General features: G+C 25.5%; 1 protein-coding gene across 1 annotated transcript; it reads left to right on the top strand.

The window, feature by feature from the left end:
• The first annotated feature begins 787 nt into the window (after positions 1 to 787).
• On the top strand, positions 788 to 14,905 carry LOC145844207 (NADH dehydrogenase [ubiquinone] 1 beta subcomplex subunit 10-like). The gene is made up of 5 exons (XM_082951584.1): positions 788 to 840; positions 3,782 to 3,948; positions 5,645 to 5,783; positions 12,763 to 12,902; positions 14,587 to 14,905. The coding sequence occupies exons 1-5, from the start codon at positions 821 to 823 to the stop codon at positions 14,712 to 14,714; spliced, it is 594 nt and encodes a 197-aa protein (XP_082807710.1). The 5' UTR covers positions 788 to 820; the 3' UTR covers positions 14,715 to 14,905.
• The last annotated feature ends 684 nt before the right edge of the window (positions 14,906 to 15,589 follow it).

Here is a 15,589-nt window from a genome sequence, read left to right as displayed (position 1 = left end):
TCATTAGTTTTAGTTTATTTTTATAAATTGATCTATTTAAAAAAGAGCTTATAAAAAATATCTACTTAAAATGTTAAGTCAAAAAAAAAAGGTTTATTATACCATATACACCAAAAAGATATTAAAGCACTTGTCATTTTGAAATAACTTGTCATACAATTTAGGTTTACTAAAGCAAACACAAAATTCAAAAATGTACTTAAAAAAAGAACACAGAAAAGTTTGTGTAAAAACATCCATTTTCATAAATTGAAAAACAAATTCAAGTTTTTCAACTTGTGAAAAATTTTAGGATTACATTTTTTAATTATACTTAAAGTTGCTATTTTCATTAAAGCTTAAACCAAACTTATAAAATAACATAATTTTTTACAGGTTGGCTACTGTTTTTTTAGAAACTTCTTTCAGTTTTTTTTTTCAAGTATAAGCTTTCTTTTCCCTTTATGTTTGTAAAACTTTTTTAAGCAAACTAAAAAAAAGAACAAACTTGTTTAATTTCTTACAAGCTTTTTTAAAATTAAAAAATTTAAGTTTAATCTAAAAAAAAACTATAAAGTTATGATATTTGTATCTTTTAAAGAAAGCCGTTTTTAGATGTCATGTGTGATAATTAGTAAGGATATCATTATATTACGTAAAAGATTGTAGCTAAGTATTTAAAAAGTATTGTTTTCAAAAGCTGGTTCCTGTATTTTATTTAAAAACATAATTTTAGTTAAGTCTGTATATATATTTTTTAAATTGAATCAATAATTTAGTTTAAAGCTTTTCATTTTTGTTTATTTACAGATTTTATAACTTGTTCTATTAAAAAGGAATCATGTGTGACACCTTACCACCGTTAGTTTGATGTTTTTGTTGTGTGTAGTTAATAATAATTTAATAAATTAGAAAAGTTTTTGTATAGTTTGCTTAATGTAAATGTTCCTTTGATTTGTCAAAAAAGTACAACTGTAATTTTTCTTTGTTAAAGTTTTGAAGAAAAAATTACCGCAGTTGGTCTATATTTACTTACCAACAGTAAATATTTATAATTATAGTCAGTTGTAATTAAAATTCAAACAGTTTTGATGTTTCAGCAAATTCAAAAACACACTACTTGTTATTTAATTTTTATAATAAACTAAATATGTTAGTAATTTTAAACAAAATTTGATATTCAATTAAGCCCTTCATGATAATAATAAAATATTCTGCCAACTTGACTAAATTTGTGTAATTTTCTTTAAATAGCTACTTGTATTCAAGTTTCACTTATTTTGTATCAATTAACAGTGTTAATTATCAATTAATATTGGTTTTTCAAGTCACAAAAGCATTTGTATATACAGTTTATTTCAAAATTTAGTTGGAATTATTTTGGAGCAGTTTAAAATGTTTTAATTTCTAATGATGTTGCTCCTTATTTTAATTAAAAATGTTTAAAAATTAAAATTTTTAATAAAATATTACTGTCAATTGAATAACTTACCTTACAAATACGTTTTAGATTTTTATCCATTAAAAACTATTTTTTTACATTGTTACTATATAAGTAAGGAACACTTTTCTTTTTAAAATTGTTTTACAATTTAAGCAATAATAGAATAATTGAGTTTTTCAGGAAATATTTCTTTCTATTTTATATATATTTTTTCTTTATAATATCTTTTCAGGAATCTTAAGAAAAATTTGAAGAAGATTGCTTGAAAAATGTAGGATTAGATACATTTAAAAAAAAGTCTTTTTTTGCTGTTTTAATTTTCCCTTCCTATAGGGAACCTAATATGCGGCCTGACTTTGACTGTTCAAATCTCAAAAAATAATTAAAAATCTTTTAAACGTTGAAAAGCAACTTGAACTCTCCAAAATAAGATCAACTTGTAAAAAACATGGCTTATCCCCCCTATGGCCATAATAACCCTTTAGCTTTCAATAAAAAATATTTTTTGTGCAAACTCAATTGATTCTTTATTTTCAAATTGAATATTAAAAAAGATGTATTCTATGTTATATAAAATCAATGGTAAATTTTATTAAGATATGTGCTAACATTTAAAAAATGTTAAATTAAGGCCATAGGGAGATGGTAAATACGTTTTTTATCACTTGTCTTTTGAAGAGTTTGGACTAAGCTAAAAGTAGCTTTTTACAAATTTTTGATATTGGAAACAACTTTTAAGATATAGCTGATTAAAGTGGAAGAATACAATCTCTTACTTATGGTATGAAAAACTAAAACAGTGGACATGTAGAAATCACAAAAAATGTTTTTTGACATAACTATCTCAAACTTTTAGTATATGTTCGTTGCAATATTAAGAAAGTCTCTAGTAAGAATTTGTTAAATTTTTTTCTCAGTAAACAAAAACTTATTTTTAGTTTTATGGTCAAAAATTTTTTATTTTTCAAAAGATTTTTATTATTAGTTTCAAAAGTACTGCACAAAATAAACAATTTAAAATTTATAAGGTATTTGCCTTGAAAAAATATAGGTGGAAATATATTTTTAGTGAATTTTATTTATTAATTGCTTAGTTTTCCCCTACCATAACGAGCCTATTGTACTCTCTGACTTTAAGTAGCTATATCTTAAAAATTTGTTTGAGTATTAACATATGTAAATAGCAAATTATAGCATAGTTTCAACTTTACAAATAAGTAAGCTATAAAAAATTCTAACCCCATGTGGTCTTAATTTTCTTTAGTCTGAAAAAAAAAAATATTTCATTTACATTTTTAAGTCTTTTATTTTTCAATATGTTTAAAAAAATTTAAAAAAATTTTTAGTTTATTAATGCTATAAAGTTTTAATCAAAAAAAAAAAAACTCTACAGAAGTTTCTAAATATTGCAAGAAACATTTTCTAAAACTTTAAGGTATTTATATCAAAAAAAGTAGGGGGATTGATTTTCAATAAAATTGTTTTTCCCCCTTTAGTTTGCGCTTTCCAAATAGGACCTACTGCACTCTCCAACTTCAACCAGTTATATTTTAATGATTATCTTAAATATTAAATATCTGTAAAGCGCAACTTGCAGCTTATTTAAAACTCTATAAAATAAGATCAAGTATTTAAAAAGTGCAACACCCCTAGACCCTTAACTTATTTGATAAAGAATTAAGTTTGTGAAAATTTGTAATAACATATTGGACCTTTCTATGGCATAGAGGCGGGTGTAACAAATTTTTTTTACTTATTTTAAAAATCTTTTAGTTAACAATTGTTTTATGCCAATTAGTTTTTGGGAAACAAGGTTGGAGTTATTAACAAGTTAAAATTCCTAACAGTAAAGTAACACTAATGAAGAAGTTTGTGTATTTAATTAAAAAGATAAGCAAATAGTATATGCTCTAAAAATAACAGAGGATTAGTAAAAATGAAAAATCTACTTATGATGTACAAATAAATCGTTATAGAAGACATAGATATAGTATAGAAATATTTTACATTAAACACAAGAGTTGTGCCAGCTAGGGACTATAAGTTTTTATTATTTTAATTTTTATAAGTGTTCATTAAATGCTTTAGTTGCTAATTATTTCTTCATATAATCTTGTGATAAACTCAAGTAAATATAGTATATATTAAAGATAAACTACTAAATAAAACTTAAGTTTAAAACAAATAAAATATTTAAAAGTTTTTAAAAAGTGGAGCTGTACCAGCAAAGGACCCACTTAGAAATTAGTTATTATTAGCACCACTTTCATTTAAACAAATAAAATAAATGCATATTCAATTTCTTAAAATTTATGTTTTTGAACAGTTTAATATATTTAAAAATCATATATCAAACAGAGGAGTAGTACCAGCAAAGGACCCGCTTCTCACATACAAGGAAGAAGTTTATGACAACGAACTAGTTGCTAAGCTGCAGAGAAATGAGAAAAGCATCATCTCCCCTGTCAAGTTTGCAACAACAACCATTCATTTGCTCTTCCAAAAACCCGCTGAAATGATTAACAGTTAGTTTTTATAATTAAACTGCTTAAGTTGGTAAATTTATGGAAAATAACTTAATACTTATTAATTACTTAATACGAATTAAAAGGAGGTGGGTAAATCACTTGTTTTCAAGTTAGTCTCATATTTTCATGATCCTATAAGCTACCAGCTGTTTTTTGTTATGAAAAAAAAGTTTAAAAATTTAAAAATAAACTAATTTTCTTCCTTTGACTATAAAACTTATGTTTTTATTTTCATTGGTTTTGAACTATTTTTTTTTAATACTTCAAGAGGCATTTCCTGGAATTTTGATAAAATTTTCTTTAAAAATTTCAGATAATTTTATCAATTTATTTTAAAATTCTAAAAATGTTTTTTATTATAATTAGTCGTTTAAATCTCCAGTTGTTGATACTTTTCTATATTGTTAAATGCTTTAAAAAAAGGCGAATGTTAGTTATTTTAAAAATTGTAATTGTTATTTTTGACCCAGTTAGCCAATTCAAATTATAACTTGTTTAGACAGTTTTTAGGTTTAAACATTTTTAACATTAATTTGGTTTATTTAAAATAGAATTTGGCGTAGAAAAATTTCCAGTAAAATATTGAATTTAATTCTATAATGATTTGTTTTATTGTGATTATGTATTTTTCTTTCACAAAGTTACTTTATTTGATTTATTTTACAATAAGAATTATTTTTGAAATTTTTCTAAATGATTATATTGTTTTATAATGTTCGAAAAATACAATATTATGATATACATTTTTTGCTAAACTTATAAAAGTAACAATTAGCACAAAACTATACTATAATTACAGTTAAACAGTATGAATATAAAACATTGCTCGTAGTAGTTATATAAGTTTCCCAGAGTTTTGTCATCTGTTTAAAGCATTTTTTACTGTTTGAAATCAAACTCATCATTGAGTTATCATCACTTTTTTATGATTTTTGGTTTACCTATACATTAAAATAATGTCCCAGTATATATATATATATTTTTTTAAATTATTGCAGTGAAGTAAAATAGTAATCTATTTTTATACCATACATGCAACAAAGATTATAAAATCAAAATTTGTTAAAGCCTTGTGAGAATCTTTTAACTACTTTTTTAAGCCGATAAAGTTGTGGAATAAGTTAAGAATTTAATATTAACTGTACTTTGATTCGATAAGACTTTTTTTAAATTGGCAAATATGTAAAGTAAGAAGCTTATATTTGCTTAAAATTTGCAATCTTGCAAATGTTTATGGAAATCTGGTTTATTGGGGACATAGCTATTTAAATTTCATCAAAAGGGGCTTGTGAAACTCTGCTCTATAATAAAATGAATTTCTGTGATTAATTGAAAAATTTTTTAGATTACAGTTTTGCATTGACACAGACCAGTTTTCAATTAGGATTTTAAATGTATCAATTTATTACTTTGCATATAAATTTTTGCGTTTCTATGATATCAGGAGTGACATGTGATGACATGAACATTTAATACTTAAATGCAATTATTTTATATACTGTTTGTTCATTTGTTATTGTAATAAGTTTTAGCGCTGCTAAAGTAATGTTTAAGCAGTATTTCAAAAGAGTATAAGCAAATTATAAAAACTTCTTAATATTCAGAGGCGTCATCAGCGTGAACCCAAAAACAACAAAAAATTAAAATGAAATAAAATAATCAAATAAGTTTTAATAATAAAATTTTTCTACAGGCCTCTTCAGCGCCATTAGTGTGACTCCAAAAACCAAGTTCTACCACGAAAAATTCCCTAGAGTGAGAGAAATTTGGGATTGCAATGTGTCGGATCTGATGTGCGTCTTCGAAGCTGAAGAACAATTTGACCGTGATAAGTTAGTATATACTAGTATAAAATTTTATTTAGTTATATATTTTACTATACGTGATGTTATTTTGTATTAGTTTATTTTTATTTGTCGGCCGTGATGTGTGTGTTCGAAGCTGGAGAACAATTTGACAGAGATAAGTATTTTTATGCATAAGATTATTAATAATATTTATTTAGTGTTATTATTAATTTTTATTTAGTGTTATTATGTACTATTTATAATGTAAATTATTTGATGTGTGTTATCGAAGCTGAAGAACAATTTGATAGAGATAAGTTAGTATATATGTTTTAATATTGAAAAATGTACATTTAAATATTATATTTATTTTTTCTTATTTATTGTGTATTTAGTGTTTAATTGGTGTTTTACAATATTGTTTATTATTTGTAACGTGCCAGATCAGGTGGGTGTGTTCGAAACTAACACACTTTGTGTGGTTTTTGTCTTTTTTTTGTAAATTAATTTTTTTTAATCAAAAAGTGCCTCTGTGAAATTCTATTTAAATCGTCAAAAATTGTGCATAATGTGTTTTTGTGATAATTGGCAACATGCAAAATAATCTTCAGCTGAAATCACTTAAGGTCGAATTTTTAGGCTCCCACAATTTGATAGAGATAAGTTAGTATACATGCTTTAATATTAAAAAATGTATATTTAAATATTATATTTTAATTTTCTAATTTATTGCGCATTTAGTGTTTAATTGTTGTTTTACGATACTGTTTATTACTTGCAACGTGTCGGATCAGGTGTGTGCAGGGTTGCCACTCGGTCAGGAAAAGTCAGGAAATCAGGAAAAGTCAGGAAAAATTTAAAAAAATGACAAAAGTCAGGAAAAGTCAGGAAAAATGGGGGGTTTTGAAAAAAAGTCAGGAAAAGTCAGGAAATTTGATAAAATTAAAAAAAAAGTCAGATTTTATCAGTTTAAATTTACAAAATTCCTTGTTTTCCAAAGCCTTCAAATGGTAAAAATTAATTAAAGGTCCTTTAAAGTCAGAAAAAAGTTCCAAAATTTTCCTAGAAATTTACAAAAATATTTAATTTTATTTCCAATACCTTCATCTGGTATAAATTAGTAAAATATCCTTTATAAAACTGCAAAAATTTTCTATTAACATATTGAACAAGTACCCTACTTTGACAAGCAGATTTTGTAAGCTTTTAGTATTGATGATCTGTAGCAAGGACACTTCCATAGTGAAACTGTGATATATACACAAAAGTTTATCTAGCATAATTTTAGAATCAAAGTGTTTTTTGTTTAAGATAATAATTGAGTTCTTTATAACTAAGCAATAGTTTAGTATTTTATGTAACAAGTTAATGTGTATACTGAACCGGAATGCAGACCAGATGAAGGAAACCATATCTTCATTAGATGAAGAGGTTGAAGTGCTAATAAAAAAACAAAGAAAATAAATTTTAGTACACACATTTAAAAAAAACAGTATTTGATTAAGATCTTAATTGTTTTTATGTTTTAACTGTAAAATTCGTTATTGTTTTAAGGTTTGAGTTGTGAAAGTTCCTTATTGATTTAAGGTTTTAATTGTAAAAGTTCCTTATATATCGTTTGTTTATCTAGATACATTTATGCTAGGAAAAGCTAATAAAATTGTGTCTTTTTTCAGACAAGCTGTGTTTATAAGGTAATAATACAAGTATTTTGCTGATAGAGCTGTTTGTTACAAACATCAATCATACACAGATGATTTAAGTGATGATAGAATTCAGCAAAAAACTGTTGTTTTTAACCTGTATTGAAATTAGATTGAATGTTTTATATAGTTTCAAGTGTTAAGTTATGTATTTTAGAATAAGTTTAGTTTAAGAGTTTGATTTAGAAAAGTCAGGAAAATTTTTGTAAAAAGTCAGGAAAAAGTCAGGAAAAGTCAGGAAATTTTTCTCAGCTTGAACAGTGGCAACCATGTGTGTGTGTTCGAAGCTGATACATTTTGTGTAATTTTTATCACTATTTGTAAATTTCCACTTTTAAAATCAAGAAATGACATTTTCTTCTAATCGTCTTAAATTGTGCATAATGTGTTTTTGTGATAATTGGCAACATGTAAAATAATTTCAGCTGAAATCACTTAAGGTCAAGTTTTTTGGGTTTTATTTAGTTTGCATTAGGGGGTTTTCAGAAGATCGAATGGTGACTGCATGAAAATTTTTACACATAGTTTTTTTTTGAGAAATTTGCCACATGCAAGAGTTTTTTTTCAGCCTTAAAATAAAAGGTCGCCTTACTTTAAAGCACCCTAAAAGTTTGATGTTTGATTGGTCGTATTAAACTGTTTGTTCTTAACGACTTACTTTTTGTTGGCATTTTTAAACTTCAACATTAAAAGAAAGTAAGATAACTGACTTTTTGTTACGTCATGACTCAATTCTCGTTTGCAGTGACGTAATAATCTATAACTAGCGATCATTTGATACAATTTATGATACATATAATAAGGTTGTTGAAGCACAGTTATGCATTTACTACAAGAGTAAGTTGTGCTATTTGGAAACCACGCTAGAATGTGGTTGCATAAATATATTCGTTTTCAAGCACACTGATTATCTGTGTGCGTCGCAATTTGGTGAGCACAGGTATCAGTCAAATCTTGCGTACTTTGAATCCATAACTGAATGGGTGTCTGAACTAAAGAAGTCACGCTTTGGTAATTTTTTGTCAATCGCCACAATCGTACATATGCCTGAAATTCACTAAAAATAGATAGTATATATACGTAAATATATTAATAATATAGTTATCATACAAAAAACAACTAATTTTTGTATTGTTTACTAAGTTTCAACGTTAAACACGTTTCGTCAGAACAATGAAAGAATTACAAAAAAAAAAAAACATGTTATGACGTTTCAACTAAAATTGAATAATTTTAGTTAGCTTATCTTGAAAACAACTAATGTACAAGTTAACTTATTTTTTGCTTTGTTTGTTTTTTTTTTGGTTTTATTTTGTTGTTGTTTTTTGTTATTTATTTGTGTCTTTTGTTTTTTTTAAATACACATTTTGATTGTGGAGACTGGGTTGCTGTCTTTCATTTCTTTTATTTAATGATAACACTGTTTTAATTTTTTCGATTTCGCACTATTCTAGGCTACATTTATAACAAGTTTTGTTGTTTTTCGGTTTTGTTTTAGTTCGGCAAAGTATTTTCCATTTTAAGTTGTAGTCTTTGTTTGCGTTTATTAACTCCCATATATATTTCGATAATACGGTATTATTTTTTTTGATTTGTTAGTAAAGCTTGCCTTATGGTTGCTATATATGTTTTTAAATGTTGTGCTTGTTGAACCCACGTAAAATTTTTGTTATATTGTCTGTTTTTATAGTAGCTCGGTAGAATTATATTTTTTAATAGGCAGTTATTGTTAAAAGGGCATTTATTATTCTGTAGTTGCACGTCTTATCTTATGGTTTGAGGTTTAGGTTGTTTGATAATTTCTTATCGTGTTTAAAAATTTTAGTTTTAAAATTTTTCATGCGGCTATAAAAAATTTTGAGTGAGTTTCTGTTAAAAATTTTGTGATATGGGTGGTTTGTGTCAAAGTGTTTGTTTACCAAATTTAAGAATTTTTTGCCTATTTTAGTTGCTAATTAAAAAAATAATTTTTCTATTTCTTTGCTTTTGTTGTTTTATTTGCTTTTTGGTATGTTAGACTGAATTTTTAGTTGGCGGATTTTAGTGCTGATTGATAATCATGTTTTATACTGTTAAATGATTCTTGGTTACTTGATGAATTGTTTAGTCTTTCGTTAATAGTTATATGTAATTGTTTTATATTTGATTAGGGTGGTTTGATTGGTTGCTCACATATAGGATATCCGAATTCGCTTTTCTAAAGGGTTCTGTTGGGTAAGTTTAATTCGATGTCTGGAAAGCCTGTTTGGATTAGGCCTGCATCTATTGTTATTTTAAAACCCCATTTTTTAAAAGTTTTGTGTAGTTCTTTTTTGTGTTTTTTTTTTGCGGTTCTCGGCGATTTACATTGGATGAATGCAAGGCCATCGTCTCTATAGATACCGAATTCTTCTTCATTAAGTAATTTCGCTTAGAATGAAGAGTCCTACCATGTTGTAACATCGGCTACATTGTAGGATCCCATGCTAACGTTAAAGATATCAGAGGTGTTTATTTTTCCCCGTGTTTAATTTTCATAAAAGATTGTAGACTTCCAGGAATGTAATATTAGCTTTTGGTCGTTGTCTGTGATTGGTGTGATTTTTTTAGCAAATTTGAATGAGTTAATTAAGGTTGTTTTTTTATGGATGGGTGAAATTTAGTGATATCGAATTTTATGAATCGGGTTTTAGGGGTTATTTTTATTTAGTTGAACCAGTTTATAACGATGTCTGTGTTTTTCCATTGATGTAGTTTTGAGCCTATTATTGTTGTTTTGTTTATTGTGTCTAGTTTAGCTTTGGTGAATTTGTTGAAAGGGGATTTGGAGGGGTTCAAAACTCTACAGGTTTAGTTTGTTGTCTTTTTTGTGGTCTTTGATTGTAAGGAATGCAGGTTTTTTTATTTTAATTTATTAAATTGTGTTTGTTGATGAATTTGTAGGTTTCTTCATTTAGTTTTTCGATTATTCCCGGGTCTGATTTTTTGTAGTGTGATGTGATATTTTCTTTTAAAAGTTTATTGTAAGTGTTTTTGTTTTTTTCGTAAATGTTAGTTGATTTGTCAAAAAAAAATAAATAGTTTGTCGGAGGATGTTATATTTTAAAATCTTTTTTTTATTTTAATAATAATATATATGTATATTATAATATAAAATATGGTTATTATTTAAACTTGAACACCTTCTACTGAGCCCACTTGAAGGGCTTTTAAACAATTTATTAGAAAACAAATTTTAAAAATTACTGGTATATATGTTTCATAAGACTAGACGCCTTAATCATCAGCCAGTTAAATAAAAGATAAAAAGCACTTTACTAAACATAGATGCAAAAGTTATACAAAAAAAAAAACAAAAAACAGTATGACGTAATATTTTCCATTACAAAAATTTAGTACAAACATCGATCTAAATTTCAAACAACTAAAATTAACAAAATCAGCAGTTAAGTGACTATAAAGTACTTCAAAATTTATTGTATTTTAAGTAAACCTTTTCATATGTCGACAAGACGATATGAATTCACTTCTCTTATTTAAACAACCTTCCTTTTTTAACGCATACATAAGGGCTGTTGATCCTTTTTTGTAGGCTGTGCTTAAAAAAATCAACAGCCCTTATGTATGCATTAAAGAAGGAAGGTTGTTTAAATAAGAGGAGTGAATTCATATCGTCTTGTCGACATATCAAAAAACCTCCTCTTAAAATACAATAAATTTTGAAGTACTTTATAGTCACTTAACTATTTTTTTTGTTAATTTTATTTGTTTGAAAGTTAGATGGTAGATCGATTTTTGAACTAAATTTTTTCAAACAATATAAATAAGACTCAATGTTTCAGAACAAAATATATTTCATGCTTCCTTCGTCAGTTGTATACTAAGCAATAAAAAAGGAGTGTTATTAGTCTTATTTATATTGTTTGAAAGAATTTATTTTAGTGTCAAATAATGTTTAGTTACTAAATATTTGTAATGCACAATATTACGTTATATTGTTTTTTGTTTTTTTGTATAACTTTTGCATCAATGTTTATGCTTTTTATTTAAAATTTAACTGGCTGATGATTAAGGCGTCTAGTCTTATGAAACATATGTACCAGTGTTTTTTAAAAATTTTAGTTTTCCAATAAATTATATAATAATATATATATATAATTAAAGGTCATAATTGAGTTTGAATACCTTAAACAGTTATAAGATATGTTATAAATTATTGCTCACATTGAAATTTTAGGTGTAAACTTCAGAGCATAGCTACCTTTGTGGAGATGAAAAAATCGTTAAAAATTACTCAAGCTTGAAATTTTTATAAATAGAATTCGATATTTTAATTTTTGCTAGGCCAACATTAACGTCTGCAAGCCTAAATACTCACTGGCACATGTGCACACCAGAAAACTTTAATACTTACTTATATATGTGCACACCAGAAAACTTTAATACTTACTTATATATGTGCACACCAGAAAACTTTAATACTTACTTATATATGTGCACACCAGAAAACTTTAATACTTACTTATATATGTGCACACCAGAAAACTTTAATACTTACTTATATATGTGCACACTAGAAAGCAATAATACTTACTTATATATGTGCCCACCAGAAAACTTTAATACTTACTTATGTATGTGCACACCAGAAAACTTTAATACTTACTGATATATGTGCACACCAGAAAACTTTAATACTTACTGATGTATGTGCACACCAAAAAACTTTAATACTTACTGATATATGTGCACACTAGAAAGCTTTAATACTTATATATGTGCACACTTGACAACTTTAAAACTTACTTCTATATGTGCACACCAGAAAGCTTTAATACTTACTTATATATGTGCACACCAGAAAGCTTTAATACTTACTGATATATGTGCACACCATAAAACTATAATACTTTTATATGTGCTCACTTGACAACTTTAATACTTACTTGTATATGTGCACACCGAAATGCATGTTCACAAATAATTATGAGCTTGCAGTTAAATACTTTTATACAACCACATTCAAACGTGGTTTTGAAAAAGTCCAAGTTATTTTTGTTTATTGTGACTAAATACTTATATACCAGCTTTTAATGTATAGGAACTATTATAGGTAATGGTTCCGATTTAAATTATTACGTCACTACAATTTAGATTCAAGTTATGACGTAATAAATAGTCAACTCTCTCAATCATATTTTTTCTGAATATTAAAAATTAACAGCTATGAACAGCGTAAGTAAACCATGAAAAATATTATACTTTTAATTTAATATACAAACTTTTCTTTAAAACAGCTGTTTCACAGTTTGAATTTTAATATGTTTATTAATTCTTCACAGGAAGGTAGATTACGAAATAGTGCAAATTTTGGGTGAGAAAAAAGAAGCATGCGAAACGAAGTTTCCTGAAAGTTACGATGCCAACTGCAAGGAAGTTACTGAGATGTACAAACAAGCAGAAAACGCATACCATGTCAAATGTTGGTGATTTTTGATTATATAAATTGTTTATAATCTATTTGAACAGGGTTGCCACTTTACCTGGAAACCTGGAAAAACCTTGAAAAACCTGGAATTCGACAAATTAGGCAAAAATAACCTGGAAAAACCTGAAATTCGAGAAATTAAAAAAAAAACCTGGAATTTTGATCAAAAAACCTGGAAAAACCAGGAATTTTTAATAGTTTTAACATTTTCAGTACTAAAATTTCAATTTGACACAAAAAATCTATCATATAAATATTTTTTTTGTCATCATCAAAAAATTTTTTTATTAAAAAACACATTCAAAGTAACTTTACAGCATCTTTTAAATGTTTTTGTACTATTTAACACAGTTTCTTTTATAGAAATTAACTTAAAACTAAAAATAGACCCAAAAATGTTTACTTTTAAAAACCTGGAAGAAATTTGAAAAACCTGGAAAAAAATTTGAAAAAACCTAGTGGCAACCCTGTTTGAAGTGTTTAATGTAGATTTTACTATAGTTTTTTTAAATAAAATGTCTTGTAAAGTGTTAGTAATAATGTATTATATTTAATTAAATGTCAAACTACATTTAAAAAAATAATTAATTTGTTTCTAAAATTTTGAAATGAGGGCATGATGGAAATAGTTCATGAGTTCTTCAAATTAGAAATGGTTCTTGTTAGTAGATGCTGCTATTTCCATTTTTATAGATTACAAATTTTAATTTTTTCCAAACTATTATGTGATTCTCCAAGTTTATGTAATATTATCCATGTTAATTCATACTGTATGCTTATTATTTTTAATTCAAATTGTATTTAGATAAATAAGATCCATTGATTATTTCAGTTATAAGATACTTTTTGTGAGATAAAAAATTTAAAATTCCACCAGTTGAACCTATGTAATCTTTTTTTATTTCTTACTCATGTTTGATATTCAACATTTCAAGTAAGCAATTGTTATTTAAGGGGAAAAAGTTTTTATCAATACAATTAATCATTTAAAATTTGCCACTCTTCTTATTGATGAAGAGTTTTTTTTTTATTTCATTAAATTACATTTTGTCATACCTGTAAAAAATGTTATCTATTTTTTATACATAGGATGTGTGTTTTATTTGTGTTTAGATTAGTGATTAGATTAGTAACATTCAAATCATTATATTTTCATTGAAACATATGTATTAGATAAAAATAATATAAGCAATTAGTAATTTTGATATATTAAAAAAAAATTAGACTGGCTCAAATTCGTTTTTTAGTTTTATCCTGAATAACTAACAACATAAATAAAAGTTTTGGAACACAATAGGATTTTACCAAATTTTAAAATAAATTCAATTATAAAGTCATATAAATATAGTTTTTACTAATCAAATTGTAGTTTTTATTCTTGAAATGAAATACTTTGTAATTTTCTTTTTTTTTTTTTGCAATTTCGTTTGTAATAGAAATGCTACAAGCATTATTGAACCTCATAGTTTTGTAAAAGCAACAAAGTTCTTCAATATGTTTTGTTTCACTATATATATACAGCACCATAACAACATTAACTACATGTTAACAATTTTGTAACTTTGAGTATGAGGCTAAACTCAACTAACTTATCAAATAACAATATGAAATTTCTAACGTACTTTAAAAAGATGGTGAAGTAACTTTTATCTTTTATGTCTAATATTTTTTGAAACAGATGGTGAACTTGGAATCAAACTGAACGCAAGAACCTGTCTGAACAAGCAGAAGAACCGCTTCATTGAAGAAAGGTTTCTTAACAGGGTAGTCCCCAGCAAAAAGGCGGCAACATCAGATGAGGAATAATTGATCAATAGAGTGTTTAAATTTAAATGAAAATATGATAAATTCTTATAGGCGTTTTGATGTTTAGATTTTAATTTAACAAGTACTATTCACTTTTTCAAATGAAAACGTTTATTTTGAAGTTTATAATTGTGTTTTAAAATGTGTGAAACTACTCAATAATAAACTGTATTGTTTAATTTTTCGTGTGTATGGATTTTTTTATATTTTATTTATGTTAAGGGTGAATAACATTGTTGTTAAAGTAATTGAAATTTTGATTTGTTTAAAGTTATTAATACCTTAAGTTTAAATGAATAAAAAATCATCATAAAAAAATATAACCACTATATAATTATTCAAATGCTAAATCAAGTGTTTTTTAAAAGCTTCGTTTTATAACTTAATGGAATTCATTTTAAAATCAAGTATAAAACTTTCAGTTTATTAATGATACGTTTATATAAGTATGATGGAATTTTTGAAAAAGATATTTTACAAACTTGATAATTTCTGACACAAAAAATTGCTTAAGATTTTAAAAGAAGCCACATTTAAAAATACAGTTCCGCATAGTTTGAAGGTTTCCGAGCATTGAAGACAAACTTAGGCTTGGTGTTTAGTTAAAATTATTTTAATTTTACTAAATAATTATTCTCTAATTTAACTCTTGCTATTTATGTAAAATTTAAAATTAGATTAAATTTAAGTTTTTGTGGTTTAATTAAACTATAAATTACCTTTTTAAATATTTATTTTTACGTCGCACAAATACTATTTTCAAAGTTATTTGCTTGATAATAATACCTGCAAAAGTTAATTTAGCAAGTTTTTGTGTTAAATAAATAGTTTAGCTCAAAATAAATTGTTGCCACACGTCCAAGATAAATCAGATA

Source organism: Thalia democratica, chromosome 1, assembly GCF_965202585.1.
Source record: "Thalia democratica chromosome 1, ktThaDemo2.hap1.1, whole genome shotgun sequence".
Lineage (NCBI taxonomy): Eukaryota > Metazoa > Chordata > Thaliacea > Salpida > Salpidae > Thalia > Thalia democratica.
Note: the sequence above shows the minus strand (reverse complement) of the source record. Positions and strands in the feature narration are given on the sequence as shown.